The sequence below is a fragment of the Ahaetulla prasina genome, chromosome 8 (genome assembly GCF_028640845.1).
Source record: "Ahaetulla prasina isolate Xishuangbanna chromosome 8, ASM2864084v1, whole genome shotgun sequence".
Lineage (NCBI taxonomy): Eukaryota > Metazoa > Chordata > Lepidosauria > Squamata > Colubridae > Ahaetulla > Ahaetulla prasina.
Window position 1 is genome coordinate 41,039,282 of NC_080546.1, and position 14,658 is coordinate 41,053,939.

General features: G+C 43.7%; 1 protein-coding gene and 1 long non-coding RNA gene across 9 annotated transcripts in view; one reads left to right on the forward strand and one right to left on the reverse strand.

Moving 5' to 3' along the window:
- PCDH10 (protocadherin 10) overlaps positions 1-9,513 on the reverse strand; it is a 56,862-nt gene extending 47,349 nt beyond the window's left edge. For all 4 annotated transcript variants that reach the window (XM_058193266.1, XM_058193265.1, XM_058193268.1 and 1 more), the window contains exons 1-3: positions 5,959-9,513; positions 4,105-4,163; positions 3,425-3,531 (exon numbers count right to left, since the gene is read on the reverse strand). In XM_058193266.1, coding sequence (XP_058049249.1) covers positions 3,425-3,531; positions 4,105-4,163; positions 5,959-8,604 — 2,812 coding nt within the window. In that variant the 5' untranslated portion in view covers positions 8,605-9,513. The remainder of the gene's footprint in view (positions 1-3,424; positions 3,532-4,104; positions 4,164-5,958) is intronic.
- Positions 9,514-12,052: 2,539 nt separating this feature from the next.
- Positions 12,053-14,658, forward strand: part of LOC131202963 (uncharacterized) — a 50,068-nt gene continuing 47,462 nt past the window's right edge. For 2 of the 5 annotated variants that reach the window (XR_009156260.1, XR_009156257.1), the window contains exon 1: positions 12,053-12,249. This is a non-coding gene — a long non-coding RNA (uncharacterized LOC131202963). Of the gene's footprint in view, positions 12,250-12,630; positions 12,743-12,783; positions 13,107-14,658 lie in introns of those variants that run through there. The other 3 variants (XR_009156258.1, XR_009156259.1, XR_009156256.1) reach the window with 3 other exon arrangements.

The window sequence follows — 14,658 nt, forward strand, 5'->3', positions numbered from 1 at the left end:
GCTGTTGGCCAGTCACTCTCTCACAGCCCAAACTGAATCAGGGGTTGCTGTGGGGAAAATAGGAGGTCAGAGCATTATGTCTACTGAATTGGGTTGTACAAAATAAATGGTGGGACATAAAGCTGAGAATAAACATACTCTATGGGTGTTTTAACCTGATTTAACCTCTTTTTCTTTGCATTGAGCTGGGATGGTAAATGAAGCCACTCTGTGATGTGTACACTTGTTTTTTTTATTGCAAGCCTCTATTATGTGTTAATTATGCATTATGTTTTTCAGTTTTTTAGATTATTTTTATTAGATTTTTTATTATTATTATTCTTTCAATGTTTTTGTCTTTTGACCACACAGAATCACAGATTGTGAGAGGGTGGCTTTGTAAATCTTTTAAATAAATGCTAGTCTAACATTATTTTAATGCATTTATGAATTTTAGCTTTTTAACTTTATTTCCACCATACAAAGTGTCACACTGTGAAGTGATATATAAAAAGAACATATGACTAGTTAGGAGATGTATTTCAACAGAGCCATCTGTACCTGTTGTTCTTAACACAGAGTCCAAGCCATGACACATGAATCAACAATAGGCAATTTGGTCTTGCATGACCAGATAGGAAGGAAAAAAGAGGCTGAAGATTTTTTTTTTTCTTTAAAAAAGGAGGAATAGTAAAGTCAAGTCTATTCAAGTTTCATTATAGTATAACATGAGACCTAATGGGTAATCACAATCTCTTCAGAAAATGTGGCTCTTGAATACGTGCTAAATAATTAGTTGTGGAATTTGGTTTCGCTTTTTTTTTTTAAGAAAACAATTTACAAAGGAATATCAGTGTAATGCTGTTATAGAGTAATAAGAATGAGAGGCAAATGGAAGACATAAACCCAAATCATAAAAAGAAATGAAAGATGACAATAAGAGAAACAATGGGCCAAAAGAAGTTGTAAGGTCCAAATAAATACATACAAAATTCCTGGCAAGTTTTGGGGTTTTCCAATAGTTAAATTAAGCAAGATGTAAACATTTTGAAAACTTTAGTATTCAGTATCGTATTTATCTGATGCTAGTGAAGAAAAACTGATTTTGATTGATAAAATGGAAATAGGTTTAAAATCATATGTGTTACATGTCTTTATCTCTCATATAATTAGACTACTGATGAAGTTGGGAACTAAAATATTTAGCTAAATTATCTGTTTTACTTATTACTTTCTGCCTGAACAACGTTGTTTAATTATTAGTCATATTATATTTACATATTAGCATATAAACACAATGTTCTTTAAGGTTCTCTAAACTAGGTAGGAAAAAAAACTGTACATTTATCAGATACTCTAACCCAATTGTCCCAGCATCAACACTTATCTATGCAATGCAAAAAAAACCCAACCCTAAATGCAAAATGATTGCGTAATTTGGCAACCTACGTATTAGGAATTATTAATCTGAAGTAAAAATTCATATCATACTATCAATTCTGATTAAAAAACAATTGCTGAATGCAATTTATTCCTCTTTTATATCTGCAGAAACTTGAATCTAAAGTTCACAAATCAAACTACAAACCAAATATGTCATGAATCTGAAGTCAGTCAACGGAAATTAGATTAAATGAAAAAATTTCAATTTACTAGTAAAGTATATAATAGCTAGATTATAGAAAGAGTTTAGTTTCAAAGCAACCTTTCATACAATCTAATTCCAGGTAAATCATCTAAAAGAAGAACAGGGAAGTTATGTATAGCAACATTACTGGATTTTTTTAAAAAATGCCTTTTGTTTGATGTGCATCCCAAATGATTGCATCCATTCATTCTGCTTTCCCATTCTAGGTCCTTGCAAAGATGTTTATTTTCTTCTCTCACACTTCGTTACCATGGTTCATTATATTGAGGGATAAACTGGCTGAAGATGAAATATTCATGAACGTGAGTGCTGCAATAAAATTTATTTATTTATTTGAATTTATGAGCTGCCCAACTCCAATTTGTTTCTTTCTTTTAAAAGACAATAAGAGAACAACTAAGGAATAGAACAAATAAAGCGTTTGTTAAAAATAAAATCTTCAAATATTAATAGTTGCCTTACAGATGATGCCAGAAAACTGGGAGAAGAGTGGGGAAAATGAAACATTTAGAAAAGAATAATTTGCAAAAAAATAATAAGAAGCTATTTATGTTCCAATGTACATTTGGCAAGAGTTGATTTGTTATAAGGTTTCCAGACACAAAATAGATGCTGTGTTCATTAAGCACGAAGCCCTCCAAGACGCAGGGAGCTTAGAGGCTCTTGGCTTTTCTCAAGTCTCATTAGGTCTGCATATTAATGACCTGCAGCAATATAAAGCAGTCCTTGAATGGAATCCCAGGCTCCCCCTCCCCCAGGTGCCTAAACTTTTCATAGCCAAAGGAACAGCATAGAACTTTTTAAAAAAAGACTGGAATTCCCTCCTCCCCCATCAACACAAGTGCCAATGTTTCTATGTTTCTGGGTAGATGGGGGTTTGCTCAGTCCAGCTGCCTTAGAAGATGTTTTAGGGAAGAGACAGACAGAAAGAAAGGGAGGGAGGGAGGGAGGGAATAAACACGCATCAACCTGGAAGGCATTTTTGTAGCAGCAACTCTCTGGAGTTTTTACCAAATGAGAAAAGGCAGAGATTTATTACTACTAAGCCTAGATTCCAGGAACTCAGTTGATTACAATCTAGTGACAAGTGCCTCTAACACCTGCTAAACTGCAGGGATGCTGTTGCAGTGAAGCAAATGCTAAAAGAGTCAGCATTCCTCTTAAGTATACAGATGTAAAGTGAGAATACTGTCAGATTTACCAAGGGAATGAGAGTCAAATTCTCTTCAAAGCAAACATTGCAATACTTACTACTTGAAAAATACCACATTTCCAAGAATTTTCGAGTTTCCGACTGAAGATAAACGACTGCTCTCCATGATTGATAGATATTACAGTCTACTCTGTCACACACTTGCAGTTCTCCCTTGTTCAATTCTCTGTGGACCCATCACTTGGGCATAACTCTGAATATACTAAGTTCTGAACTGAGCTGAGAATTGCTACTGAAAACCAGTTTGAAAATATCCCATTAGCTTTTCAGGATTTAAGAATCCCACTAAAATATATCAGCATTTTTGTATCTTCATATACAAAGCACAATTAATGTTTCAAAACTATCTACCTTGCAAAAGTCAGCCAGCATTTTTTTTAAAAAAGCCATCTTCCTATAAGTGTATTACAACTGAAAAATCTATTTGTTACATCCAGTCAGATGTACATTAGCACAAAATTATAAACACTCTGCATCAAATTACTTATGGCCCATTATTAATTTACCTATCTATAATTGCTCCTTATAGATCTATTAAAAGATCAAATATTTAGAGTTCTCCCCCACACACACATCAAACTTACCAGTGGATTGACCTCGATTAGTGGCGTCATGATCGCTGTCTCCTTGTTCACTGTCTCCATGACCACTGTCCTTAGAGCTTACTATGTCTGCTTCCTGGAATGCAGAACTAGAAATATATAAAAAAAGGGGGGAACTTAATGTTTGAATCACCAAGAAAAGAGAAATTCATAAAACATTCTTCTGCCATCATATGGTGACAGATGGTGCTGCACTCAGCTACATGGTCTTTGCTACACTGTTCCAACTAAGCAGCACTCTCCAACAAAAGCAAAACTTATATTTTCAGGGACAGTAACCAAATGTTTAGCGTGCTTGTTATTACCACCATGGGTATTTGGTGTCATTATGCTAAACAATTTTGTTAAATGGTCAAGGATCTAAATTTGGACAGATAGTGTCCTATAATATTATTGTTGAGTTTTTGAAATGTAATTCAAATCAGTATAACATTTATCTCTTTTTTCCCCCAAGCAATTTCAATGTGATTCACCAAATGCCACAGTTCAGAGATGTTCATTCATTGCACATATATGGTGCCACCTGAATACATTTTTTTGATATTGCTCAGCTACTATTTAATACCTTCTGTAAGTACATATCTGTATTCACCTTTGAGAAATACATGGGTTGTGCATAATTCTGACCCTAATTTAGGAAATCAGAAATGTGGAGCTCCCACCTGTTTACACGCCGAGGTCTGTCAACTAGATAACTGAGTTCTGTCCGCTGATGTTTTGTCTAAAAAAATAATTAGGAAATAAACAAATATTTTTTTGAAAACCTATGCATTTTTAGTCATAATAGCACACATATATGCATATATACTTGCTTTTAATCAATTAAATAACCAATACTTCTGGAATAGCTCATCTGGTTTTCTCTTAACTTGCATAAGAAAGGATTATACATTTATCTCTAAATACAATTAACAGCAACTACTCATCTAATGTAAAATCGACAACTGTTACTAAAACTAGCCAACAACATGTACTCTGGATGGAGAAAAAAAGTCAAGTGACAGTTAAATAAACACCACTTCAAGGCAAACTATGAGGGAAAAAATGACATGTTTAAAAATAATGTATAGCCACCAAATTGATATATCCCAGTGATATATCCCATTCCTGATAGTAGGCTTTACTTATGAGTAGGTATATTTAGAACTGCACTGGAAATAGGTTTGACATTTTCCCAGCAATATGTACAGAGAAAATATAGCAAAGTTATTTTGTATCATATGACTGTCTAAACCCAGATTATAGGATAGACAAATACTATTTACACACTAGCTTAATACAAAAGTTCCATAAGTTGCTTTCAGATGCATTTTCTCAAGGTGTCTCTTTTGATGGGGGAAAACATATAGAATGATAATCTTATGTAGCGATACTTAGTGGATCTTTAACTATGAAATTATTTTAATTCTCTGCTTGCTAGTTAGATGTTCATATTTCATAAGCCTCAATCACAAATAAAGGCATTTCTAAAGGTTTTTTGTTTGTTTGTTGATTTCCCTGTAGGAATTATCTTCAGACACCAAGTCTGTTCCTGGAAAAAGCAATGAAAACAACCATAGAATTAATTCTAACTAACCATTCTACACAAAGAATAGTTAATACTACTCAGGGTATGCTAGTTTGATTCTGAAAATGGAACAAGCAAACTAAAATGCTCACAGTATGGCCTTTGTTAAACTGCAACAATATTTAAGTTGTTCATTGACACTTCTGCATCTGAAAAGAAAGTGGCTGAAAAGTGACAAATGTGGTGCAGAAGAAAGCTGCACTGCACTGCAGATTGACTTATGTACACAACAATGTTTTCCAGATAAGAGCTTGTGTTGTTGGTGAGTTGACATAAACCAGGTACATATTCATCTGCAGCTACTTGTTATAGTTGTAACAAGTATATAGTTGGAAAATCTATTAAGGAAGGTTGAACAATAAGCTCCTAATAACAATTAGTAGTGAGAAATGTCAAAGTACAGAATTGTAAACATTTGTGGAAAGAAAACCATCAGAAAAAAATGTGTCAAGTTTATACTAACTCTAGAATTGACACACTGCAATCAGTATTAATGCTACTACTTAAGGCTACCATCTTTTGACTGGAAAAATCTAGACAACCACAAAGTGGCTACAAAGAATTTTTGTTTTCCTTCCCTCTATCTCTTTGTTGCCCTTTACTGATTGCACAAGTATTGTGTTATCAATAATAAAAATGTAGGGATGTTTGTCAATTGTAACAATATTGCAATTACTGCAATACCACATTACAATAATAATTGTAATATTGCAATATTAATGACCAAGCACACAGGTTGCATGAGAGGAAGTTTCCCTCAATGCAACAGGCAGCCCAAGCCAAAAAGTGTAGACTAGTCTAATTAGGATGCAATGATGTAGACCTTGAGGTTATAGTAGGACATTAATTAACCTTAACTGGTGACATTTAGAGGGAAATTGGGGAGAACACTGCAATGTACTTGGCAGCGAGTGGATGTTCCTGAGAGGTGGAGAGGCTAGCGTCTTACCTCACTAGACAATATACTGCCATTCGAGATGATGTCGGGCTGCTGGTCAGTGTATCCCGTGACGATGGCCCCGCAAGGGTTGTGCTCCGCCTCTGTGCTGCGGGAAGGGCTACAAGGCTTGAGGAACATCAGATCGGTCTTGGCCGACTCGGGTGTGAGGCAAACCTGATAGCAATAGTTCTGGTTGTGGTGGTGGGAACTGAAACTTGCCGACTCCTCTACGGGCACCTGGACTGGGTTGCTGGGTACATTAGAGCTCTGGACCAGCATGATATCCGATTTGCTGAGCTTCTTCTTACGGGCCCGCGCCTGGCGGCTGCAGCAAGAACAGCAGCAACAACAGCTCAGGCAACAGTCGCTGGCCAAACACGTGTAGATGTTAAGCTTCTTCTCCTTCTGGCAGCGGACGGCCAGCACGATCATAGCCAGCAGGAAGATGAAAGAGACCGACCCCAAGGCAATAATGAGGATCAGAGTCAGGTCCAGCGAGGTGTCGGCGCTGCTGGCACCGCCCGAGCGGCTGGGCCGATGCTCTCCACCGGGACCTCCTGCGCCCCCAGGGACTAGCCCCCCAGCACCCCCTCCTCCCCCGCCCCCGCCAGCGCCCGCCCCCTGGCGCTCCACCGCGCTGTCCACCAAGACCACGTGGAGGGCGGCGGTGGAAGATAGCGGGGGCTGCCCGTGGTCGCGGACCTCGATGACCAGCTCGTAGGGCCGCTGCGGATCTCGCTTGGCGGGCACTTTGCGCGCCGTGCGCAACTCGCCGGTGCGCCAGTCCATGCGAAAGAGGCTCGCCTCGTTGCCCCGGGCGATGCTGTAGGTGAGACGCGCGTTTTCGCCGTCGTCCGCATCCACCGCCGCCACGCGGGAGACCAAGTAACCCGGTTCGGCGCCTCGGGGCAGCACCTCTCGCGCCGGCGTGCCGTTGCGGCCCGGCAGCGGGCTGACGATAGCCGGCGCGTTGTCGTTCTGGTCCACGACCACAATGTTGACGGTGGCGTTGCCGGCTAGCGCTTCCTCGCCGTTGGGTTCCTCGCCCCCTCCGGCCGCGTCACGGGCTTCTACTTGGAAGCTGAACTCCTTGAGCTGCTCGTAATCGAACGAGCGCAGCGCGTAGAGGAAACCGTTCTCGGAGTTGATGGAGACGTAGGTGAAGACCGACATGCCCTGGATCTGGCTCTCCAAGATGGAGTAGGCTAACTGCGCGTTGGCGCCCTGGTCCCGGTCCGCAGCGCTGACGGCATAAATGTAGGCTCCGGGCACGTTATTTTCGCTCACGTACACCTGGTAAACGGGTTGCGAGAAGCGGGGCGCGTTGTCGTTCACATCGCTGACTCGCACCTGGATGGACTTACTGGTGGTCAGCGGCGGTTCACCCATGTCCCGTGCCACCACTGTTAAAGTGTAGGCGTCGCCTCCGGGCTGCTCTCGGTCTAGTGGCCCCTCGGTGACAATGGTGTAGTAGTTCTTGAAGGAGCTTTTCAGGCGGAAAGGCGCGTCGCCTTGCAGCAGCTCGCATTGCACTTGCCCGTTCTCCTCGGAGTCTCGATCCGAGACGCTGAAGAGAGCCACCACCGTGCCTGGAGCTGCCGCCTCGCTCACCGCTTCTTTGACGGTGGAGAAACTGATCTCGGGAGCGTTGTCGTTCGCGTCCAGCACCCGTACCAGCACCTTACAGTGAGCAGGCACGGCGTTGGGCCCCAGATCCTTGGCTTGGACGTACACCTGATACACGCTACTCTCCTCGTAGTCCAGTTCGCCGTTGACTTCCAACCGCCCGGTCCGTGGGGAGATGCCGAAGAGCTCCCGCGCCCGGGCAGAGATGTGACTGCTGAACGAATAGATGATCTCGCCATTCTGGCCTTCGTCCGGGTCGCTGGCATTGAGCTGTAGCACCAGGGTGCCGGGCGGCGAGTTCTCCGGCAGGGAGACAGTATAGACGGGCTGTTCAAAGGCGGGCACATTATCGTTGGAATCTAGTACTCGAATAGTGAGCAGAGCCGTGCCGGTCCGCTGTTGGGGCTGCCCACCATCCACGGCCGTGAGCACGTAGCGGTGCACCGCCTGCTGCTCTCGGTCCAAGGGCTTGGACAGTACTAGTTCGGCGAAGCGATTGCCATCGGGTTGCGTCTGGACGTCCAGGGAGAAGTAGCTGTTGGGGGTGATCTCATAGGTGCGCAGCGAGTTAGTCCCCACGTCTGGATCGAAAGCGCTTTCTAAAGGGAAACGGGTGCCCGGCGTGGCGCTCTCCGAGATCTCGACTGTCAGGTCGGGCTCCGGGAAAGCAGGCGGGTTGTCGTTAATGTCCAGCACTTCGATTTCGACACGGAACAGCTCCAGCGGATTTTCCAAGAAAACCTCTAGGTGCAACTGGCAAGACGGACTTTGCTTGCAGATTTGCTCCCGGTCGATCTTTTCACTCACGTATAGCACCCCGGTTTCCAGATTGAGATCCAGATAAGGGCTTCGCGAATTAGGCACCGTCTGGAAGCGGCGAGCGGAAAGTTTTGTAATGTCCAAGCCCAGATCTTCCGCAATATTTCCCACGAAAGTGCCATGTTCCTGTTCTTCCTGCACTGTGTAGTGAAGCTGCGAAAGGGCTCCCTCCACCATCCAGTTTAAGGCAAAGAAGAATAGCACCACCATCTCCAAAAGGGGAAAGAGATCCCCCTCCCCGACGCCAACACTTCCTCCTTCTCCAAAGAAAAAAAACAACACCCTCCTCCTTCGAGAAATACCGTGTTTAACGGGCCGGAGAGGAAAAGCAAAAGACTGAGGCGAGCTTCAACAACGATTTATGGTCATTCCTTTCCCTTCATTTTCTCTTGTCTTCCCCATCACCGTCTCCCTTCACACGAAACTGGAAAAAAAGGGAAGGGGGGGACGACGACGGAGGGCTGGGAAATCATGCAAGCTAGGCACAGGAGGCTGCCAGGCAGAGCTCCCACCACATCAGTGATCTTCGTAAGAAATGGCAATAGGTAGGGGGCTATATAGACAGAAGAGCCCGTGTTAATTTATTCCCAGTGTCCAGGCACTGCACCGCATCAGCAGGAGAGGCGGTGGAGGCAGCAGCAGCAGCAAATCCGAGGGAACTGGTATATTTCAAGATTATCCTCGGGTTGGCTTCCTTGTAGGAGCAGGAGGGGGGAAAGCCGATGGACATGCCCCTTTCGGTTGAAGAAAAATAAAATTGACCCAAGAAAAACTGCTCTTTCTCCCTCCCTCTTCCCGGGGAGGGGGGGGGGACAGATGAAATTAAAAACAGCCAAAAGATACTACAGCCATCGAAAAGATGTGGCGGGCTGGGAGGAAAGCAAAAGAGCAGTTCGGTGACCCTAAACTTTAAATCCCTGAATTTCTCGAGGACTCAGTGGAGATTCTCTTAAACCTCTCTCGCCATCTCTTCCTTGAATGCCTTTTCCCTGGAAGCGGTCTTTTTTCTTTCTTTCTTCCCCTCGCTAACAAGAGTCCGGATCAGTTTTCATCCACCCTCCTTTTTAAGCTATCTCTGGCTTCCCAGACTCATTCACTGACTAGGTGGCTCTTTCTCTCCTGTCCCAGCTCGAGCTTCTGTGATCTCTGCTGGCAGTTTCTGAGCTCCGAGCGCTCGGCTTGTCTGTTTTTGCGCAGCGATCTGCTTCTGCCAACCAATCGCCTTGTAGTTACAGGCTTAGGACGAGAGCGTATTGGTTTAGCCGCACGTCGAGTAACTTCCGTCAGAGAAGGGGGAGGAGAGAATACGGGAGAACCCGTCGCTCTTATTCTGTGTCTGTCTCTGTGTGTGTGTGTCTGTGTGTGGTGTGTGGCGGAGAGAATAACCCTGACACTCCCGAAGCGCTTACTGGGGATTCTCTGCCTCGGAAAGTTACTATTCCCTTGTTGCAGTTACTGAGCAAGGAGATTACTTCTCGTCATCAGGCAATACCATGACGCTAATAAACAAGCTGGTCCTTGGAGATGGAGTTTCCACCTGCTGCGGACTTTCCCTTTCGTCTTTTACTCTTTCCACACTCTCCTCGCTTTAAAAAAAAAGGAAAGCCCTTAAAATAACAAAACAAACAAGGAACATTTGAGGTAGATTTTCCTCTTGTCTGTTGCCTCATTAATTTTGTATGGCAACAAACACTTTCGAGAATTTGACTTTCCAGCAAGTGTCTGAAGTTGAATCCTTTCTTGTAGGGAGGGCGGTATTGCTCGTATTGGAAACATTTGGCCGCACGTCCTTTTTGCGCTTTAATCGATTGGACTGTGCAAGCTGCTTGGCAGAAGAAATTAAACAGAGAAAAGAAGGAGGGGCAGATAATGAGACTCTTTCAGGTCACGTGATAGTACTAAAAACTACCAGGAATACAGTGGCAAAAAGCTGGCAAATGTTTTAGATAGGATTTCCTGAACAAGGGTTTGCTTCATCAGCTTGACGTCTCACGTCTAAACAATCTTTCCCAAAAGTGTTGTACTCCAGAAATAAGGGATTTCGACAATACCTGGCCAGCGCTACCAAATTATGGGCGTTGAAATCCAATACGTATGGAAAAGGCACAAGTTTGGGAGAAGCAGCCGAATGTCTGGCCATAATTATAAACACATTGGCTTAAATGGCAAGTGGTGACAGGCAATGTAACCAAGCTGGGGGCAGGAAGAAAGAAGGCTTTTTCTTGGCTTTTATGATAGCCCTTGGTTGTGTATTGTGATGGCGAGAAATTAAGATCAATAACACTGCCTGTTCACCGCTTAAACCTACACTTAGACTCCTACGGATCGGCTGTTTACTACCGCTCCTGGCTCTCCTGATTTAATATGGTGGCGCAGGGGAATTGTACTATAGCAACGGATCCTAGTGCTCTCTTGGTGAAACGCTGCTTCTCGACTTCTTAAACTTCCAGGAGCCGCAAAACCCCTGAGGCTAAGTTCGCCCCACCCCCATCGCCGGAGAGTCTTAGCGCTTGCAGGGAAGCGACGAGCGTCGCCGACTACTTGCCCCTCCTTCTTCGAATAGTGTATCACTACAGTAGATCTGAAGCATCACTGAATGGTGAATTGGAGCAGAATGGCGGAAGATGTCTCATTAACCGAATACCTCGTTTTACGTCTTGCTTGAAAGAACTCCGTAGGGCTTACTACTGAGCAGGCAAGCATAAACTTCAACCGCTCTAGGGTTCAAGCAATTTAAACCAAACCAATTTGAAAAAAAGAGTTGGCAGATCGCAGCATAAGTAGTCAGTAGGGTGGCCTTCCAAATCACAGGTAGATTGACTTGGAAATGGCTGTTTCCGAGGAAATCCTATATATGTTTACTCCAAAGTAGTTCACCTGTGCATTAGGACAGCAGCCTGAAAGAGCTCTCCAAATTACAGAATTGAGAAAAAAACTACCACGGGATTGCTTTTTAAGGAAATAATTTATAAATGGAGTCTGAGGTTATAATTATATTTTTATTGTGCTGCCAAGATCTCCTCACAGATATGGAGGACACAGGGGAGACGCCGTGTTCGGTTGCATTCAAATATTTACACATCTAGTTGAGGAAAATAATATCTCTTATTAGTAAGCGCCAAACATGTATACATGCGCCCCTTCAGCTCCGTGTATTTGTATTTCGTTGGCTTCTTTAAAACAAGGAATTGAATGCAAAGGCAATTTCTTCAGCGAAGCTGGTCGAAAACTCGATTTTCCTTTGAACATATTTAGTCCTCCATCCCCTTTATGTTTTGGGTCTAAGCCTAACCGATAAATCGAGCGATAGGTCCATTTGGCTCTTAACACTGTGAAGCGTCATACAGATTTCCGGGAAAAGATATGGAATTACAAGATCAAAACAGCCTAGGTCTCTAGGAGGATATCCCCGGAGCCGTCAAAACACAACTCCCTTTAATGTAATAGCATATGTCCGTTTCTTCCACCCGCTGAAAAAAAGAAAAAAGGATTTTTAGCTTTCTGAGAAGCTCTTTATCACCCCCCCTCCACCCCCACCCCCCGATCCCCGCTGCAAGGCACACATCTCTTAGCATCCTTCTCTTGGCAGCTCTCCGGCTCTCCGCCTCCGCTTCTTTTCACGTGAATAGGTCCTGCCTTTGAGCAGAGGAGAGCCTAAGCTGCCAGGGAGAAGAAAAGGGGGAGCACGGAGAGAGGGCTTGTTTTTAGCTGCAGTAAATTTACGGACCGGCAGAGCAAAGCTGCCCGAAAGCCGCCGCTGCAGCGTCACACGCTGGTGGAAAGGATGAGAAAGGCGAGTTGAAAGCACCAGCGAGACCTGTGGCTTTCCCGGAGTCAAAAAGAGGGAACCGCTAGGTGGGTGAAGATCATTTTTTTTGCCCCCGCGGAACTTCCTTTCCGCGATTTATTTTGAGGCTGAAAAAGATGTTCAACCTCTGGATAGGTTCACAGCTGGGTGCGATGGTTAAAACTTGCCCCTTTTTAATCTAGTGCTCTAAAACGCCATCAGGATGGCTGAGCGGGTGGTTGTGTTGAAAACACCAGACGTGGGTTGAGAGCTTCGGAAGGGAGGTGAGAAAGCGACATCCAGCCACGGTTAAATTCTCCTTGGGAAGCGAATACTGTGCGTTTAAATAGGAAAAGGAGAAAAACGAATTGGAAGAGTCCGGATAGTAAATAAGCTCCGGTATCCATGGCACAAGTTTCTTTTTTCTTCCCCCTTCCCTTCCCTCCAAGCTGGAAGATGGAGAGAAACAATCTCCGTTTGGCAAATGTAAGCGGCAGGCTCCTCCTAGCGATCAGAGTGAGTCTCTGCTGGAGTTGGGATGTCGAATTCGCGACGCCGTGTGTAAGTACTAGGCAGACGCTAAAACGCGGGTCTGTGCGCGTGCACGGCTCCGGCCTCCCCCCCCCCTCTCGCTCCCGCTCTTCTCCTGCACGCGGCGGTTAGCTTACGCCGCCGCTGCGCGCGCCCTCCTTCCGAAGAAGACAAGCGACTGCAGATCGGCGGTTCCAACGGAAACCTAAGAACCGGCCCACTTCGTAAACACGTGCAAGCCTCCCATTCGCTGCCCGGCTTTCCCCTGCTTTGGAAATGGCTGGCTGGCGTGCGTGCGACGCAGCGGTTTCCCTGTGGCTGGGCAGACTGCGAGGTGTTTTTTTTTTCTCTTCTCCCCATATTGGTTCATAAAATGACCTCATTGCATTTTCAGGTGAAATTCCTGTACCTCTTACTTTTATTTCGTCTCCCGAATTCCTTCTTTCATTTCTCCCGGGAAGCCCGATTCCTTCCTTCCTTCCTTCATTCATTCGTTAAGTGTCTTTTACATTGCGCAGCCCTTTCTGCTGTCTCTCACCTGTCAAAACCCCACTTTTTTTGTGCGTGTGTTTTACAGAAGCTAAGTTAAGTATCATGTTGCTGTCTTCCCTAATACAAGGAAAGCTCAGTGGTTGGCATCATTTAGCTCACTTTGGCTTGCTAGTCAGACCTGATGGTGTTTTGGTGAGAGATTACCTGAAAGTTGGGGGAGGGGGGAGGGGCAAAGGAAACCAGAAGGGAGCTCCCACTGGTATTGCTAAGAAAACTGACTGGATGAGCCATAAAATCACCAGGTGTGTGTCTGCGTGAAGAATTTATTTTCCCAGTTTACACACAGAGGGAGGGCAAATGTACAAAATCAGGGGCAGTCTACATTGCACCCGTGAGGTGATTTAGGCCCTTTCCTTGCTAGTGATTTATAGGGTTATGCTGCAGTTCTCCAATCACTGCTGTGCTGAAGAATCCGTAATGAAGATAGGTTTTATATCTCCATGCTGATGGCTAAGGGATGTTATAAACTGCTGTAAATCACTAGTGTGGAAATTATCAAAAGCTGCTTCAGTTTTCAATCAGGGCAAAACAGATAGATTTCATTATTGATATCTTTTGGGTATTTCTGAGATTTTCTCTTGTTCCTCTTCTTTTTTTATATTTTACTCTGTTTAAAAATCCTTGTTTTCCTTTTAAGAATTTTCATAGAGAAGATGGAGGAGAGCAGGAGGAAAATGGACTTTCCGTGTTAGGCATTTTCCTTTGGGAAAAGGAAAGTGGGCCAGTTTGTTAACATCTGGATAAATGACTGCTTGTGGTGATTTAACATGACTTGAAAGCAATCTGTTTCTAAATCCTCTTATTATTGTGCCATGCTTAGAGCTTTCTGAGAGGCATTTTTTTTTCTCCGAGTAATTGAGGAAAAACAGGAAATCCTGATGGAGTAATAAAAATGCATTCTCTGAAGGAGGGGAAAAAAGATGGTCCAGATAGGATAATTAACTAATAAACAATGTGGAACAAGAGGCAAACAGAAACATATTTCTTCATGTTGGTGAAGAAAATTTAAAACCCATAAAGTACAGCGAATCTTCCCACAACCTGTGGATATGTAGAAATGGATGCCATGCTGGCTGGATATGATGGGAATTTTGAAGCCTAACATTTGGAAGGGCTGGGTTTGGAAAACTGGAATAACACTTGCAAAACATGTTGCCTAATATAGTATCATTCAGAAGGACAGAAACAAAAAGCAACTTTTGCCTTTTAATTTTTGAACATTGTCTCAGTTTTCTCTGTTCTTTTAGTATGTAAGCCTATGGGCCAGGACATATAGCTGAGAATGACATTGACATTAATGCTAAGATTATGGCTGCATAAAATTTATAAACTAAGGAATGCATTTTTAAAATGGGCAAATAAATAAGAAAAATAAGGTAGGTGTGTGAATTTCG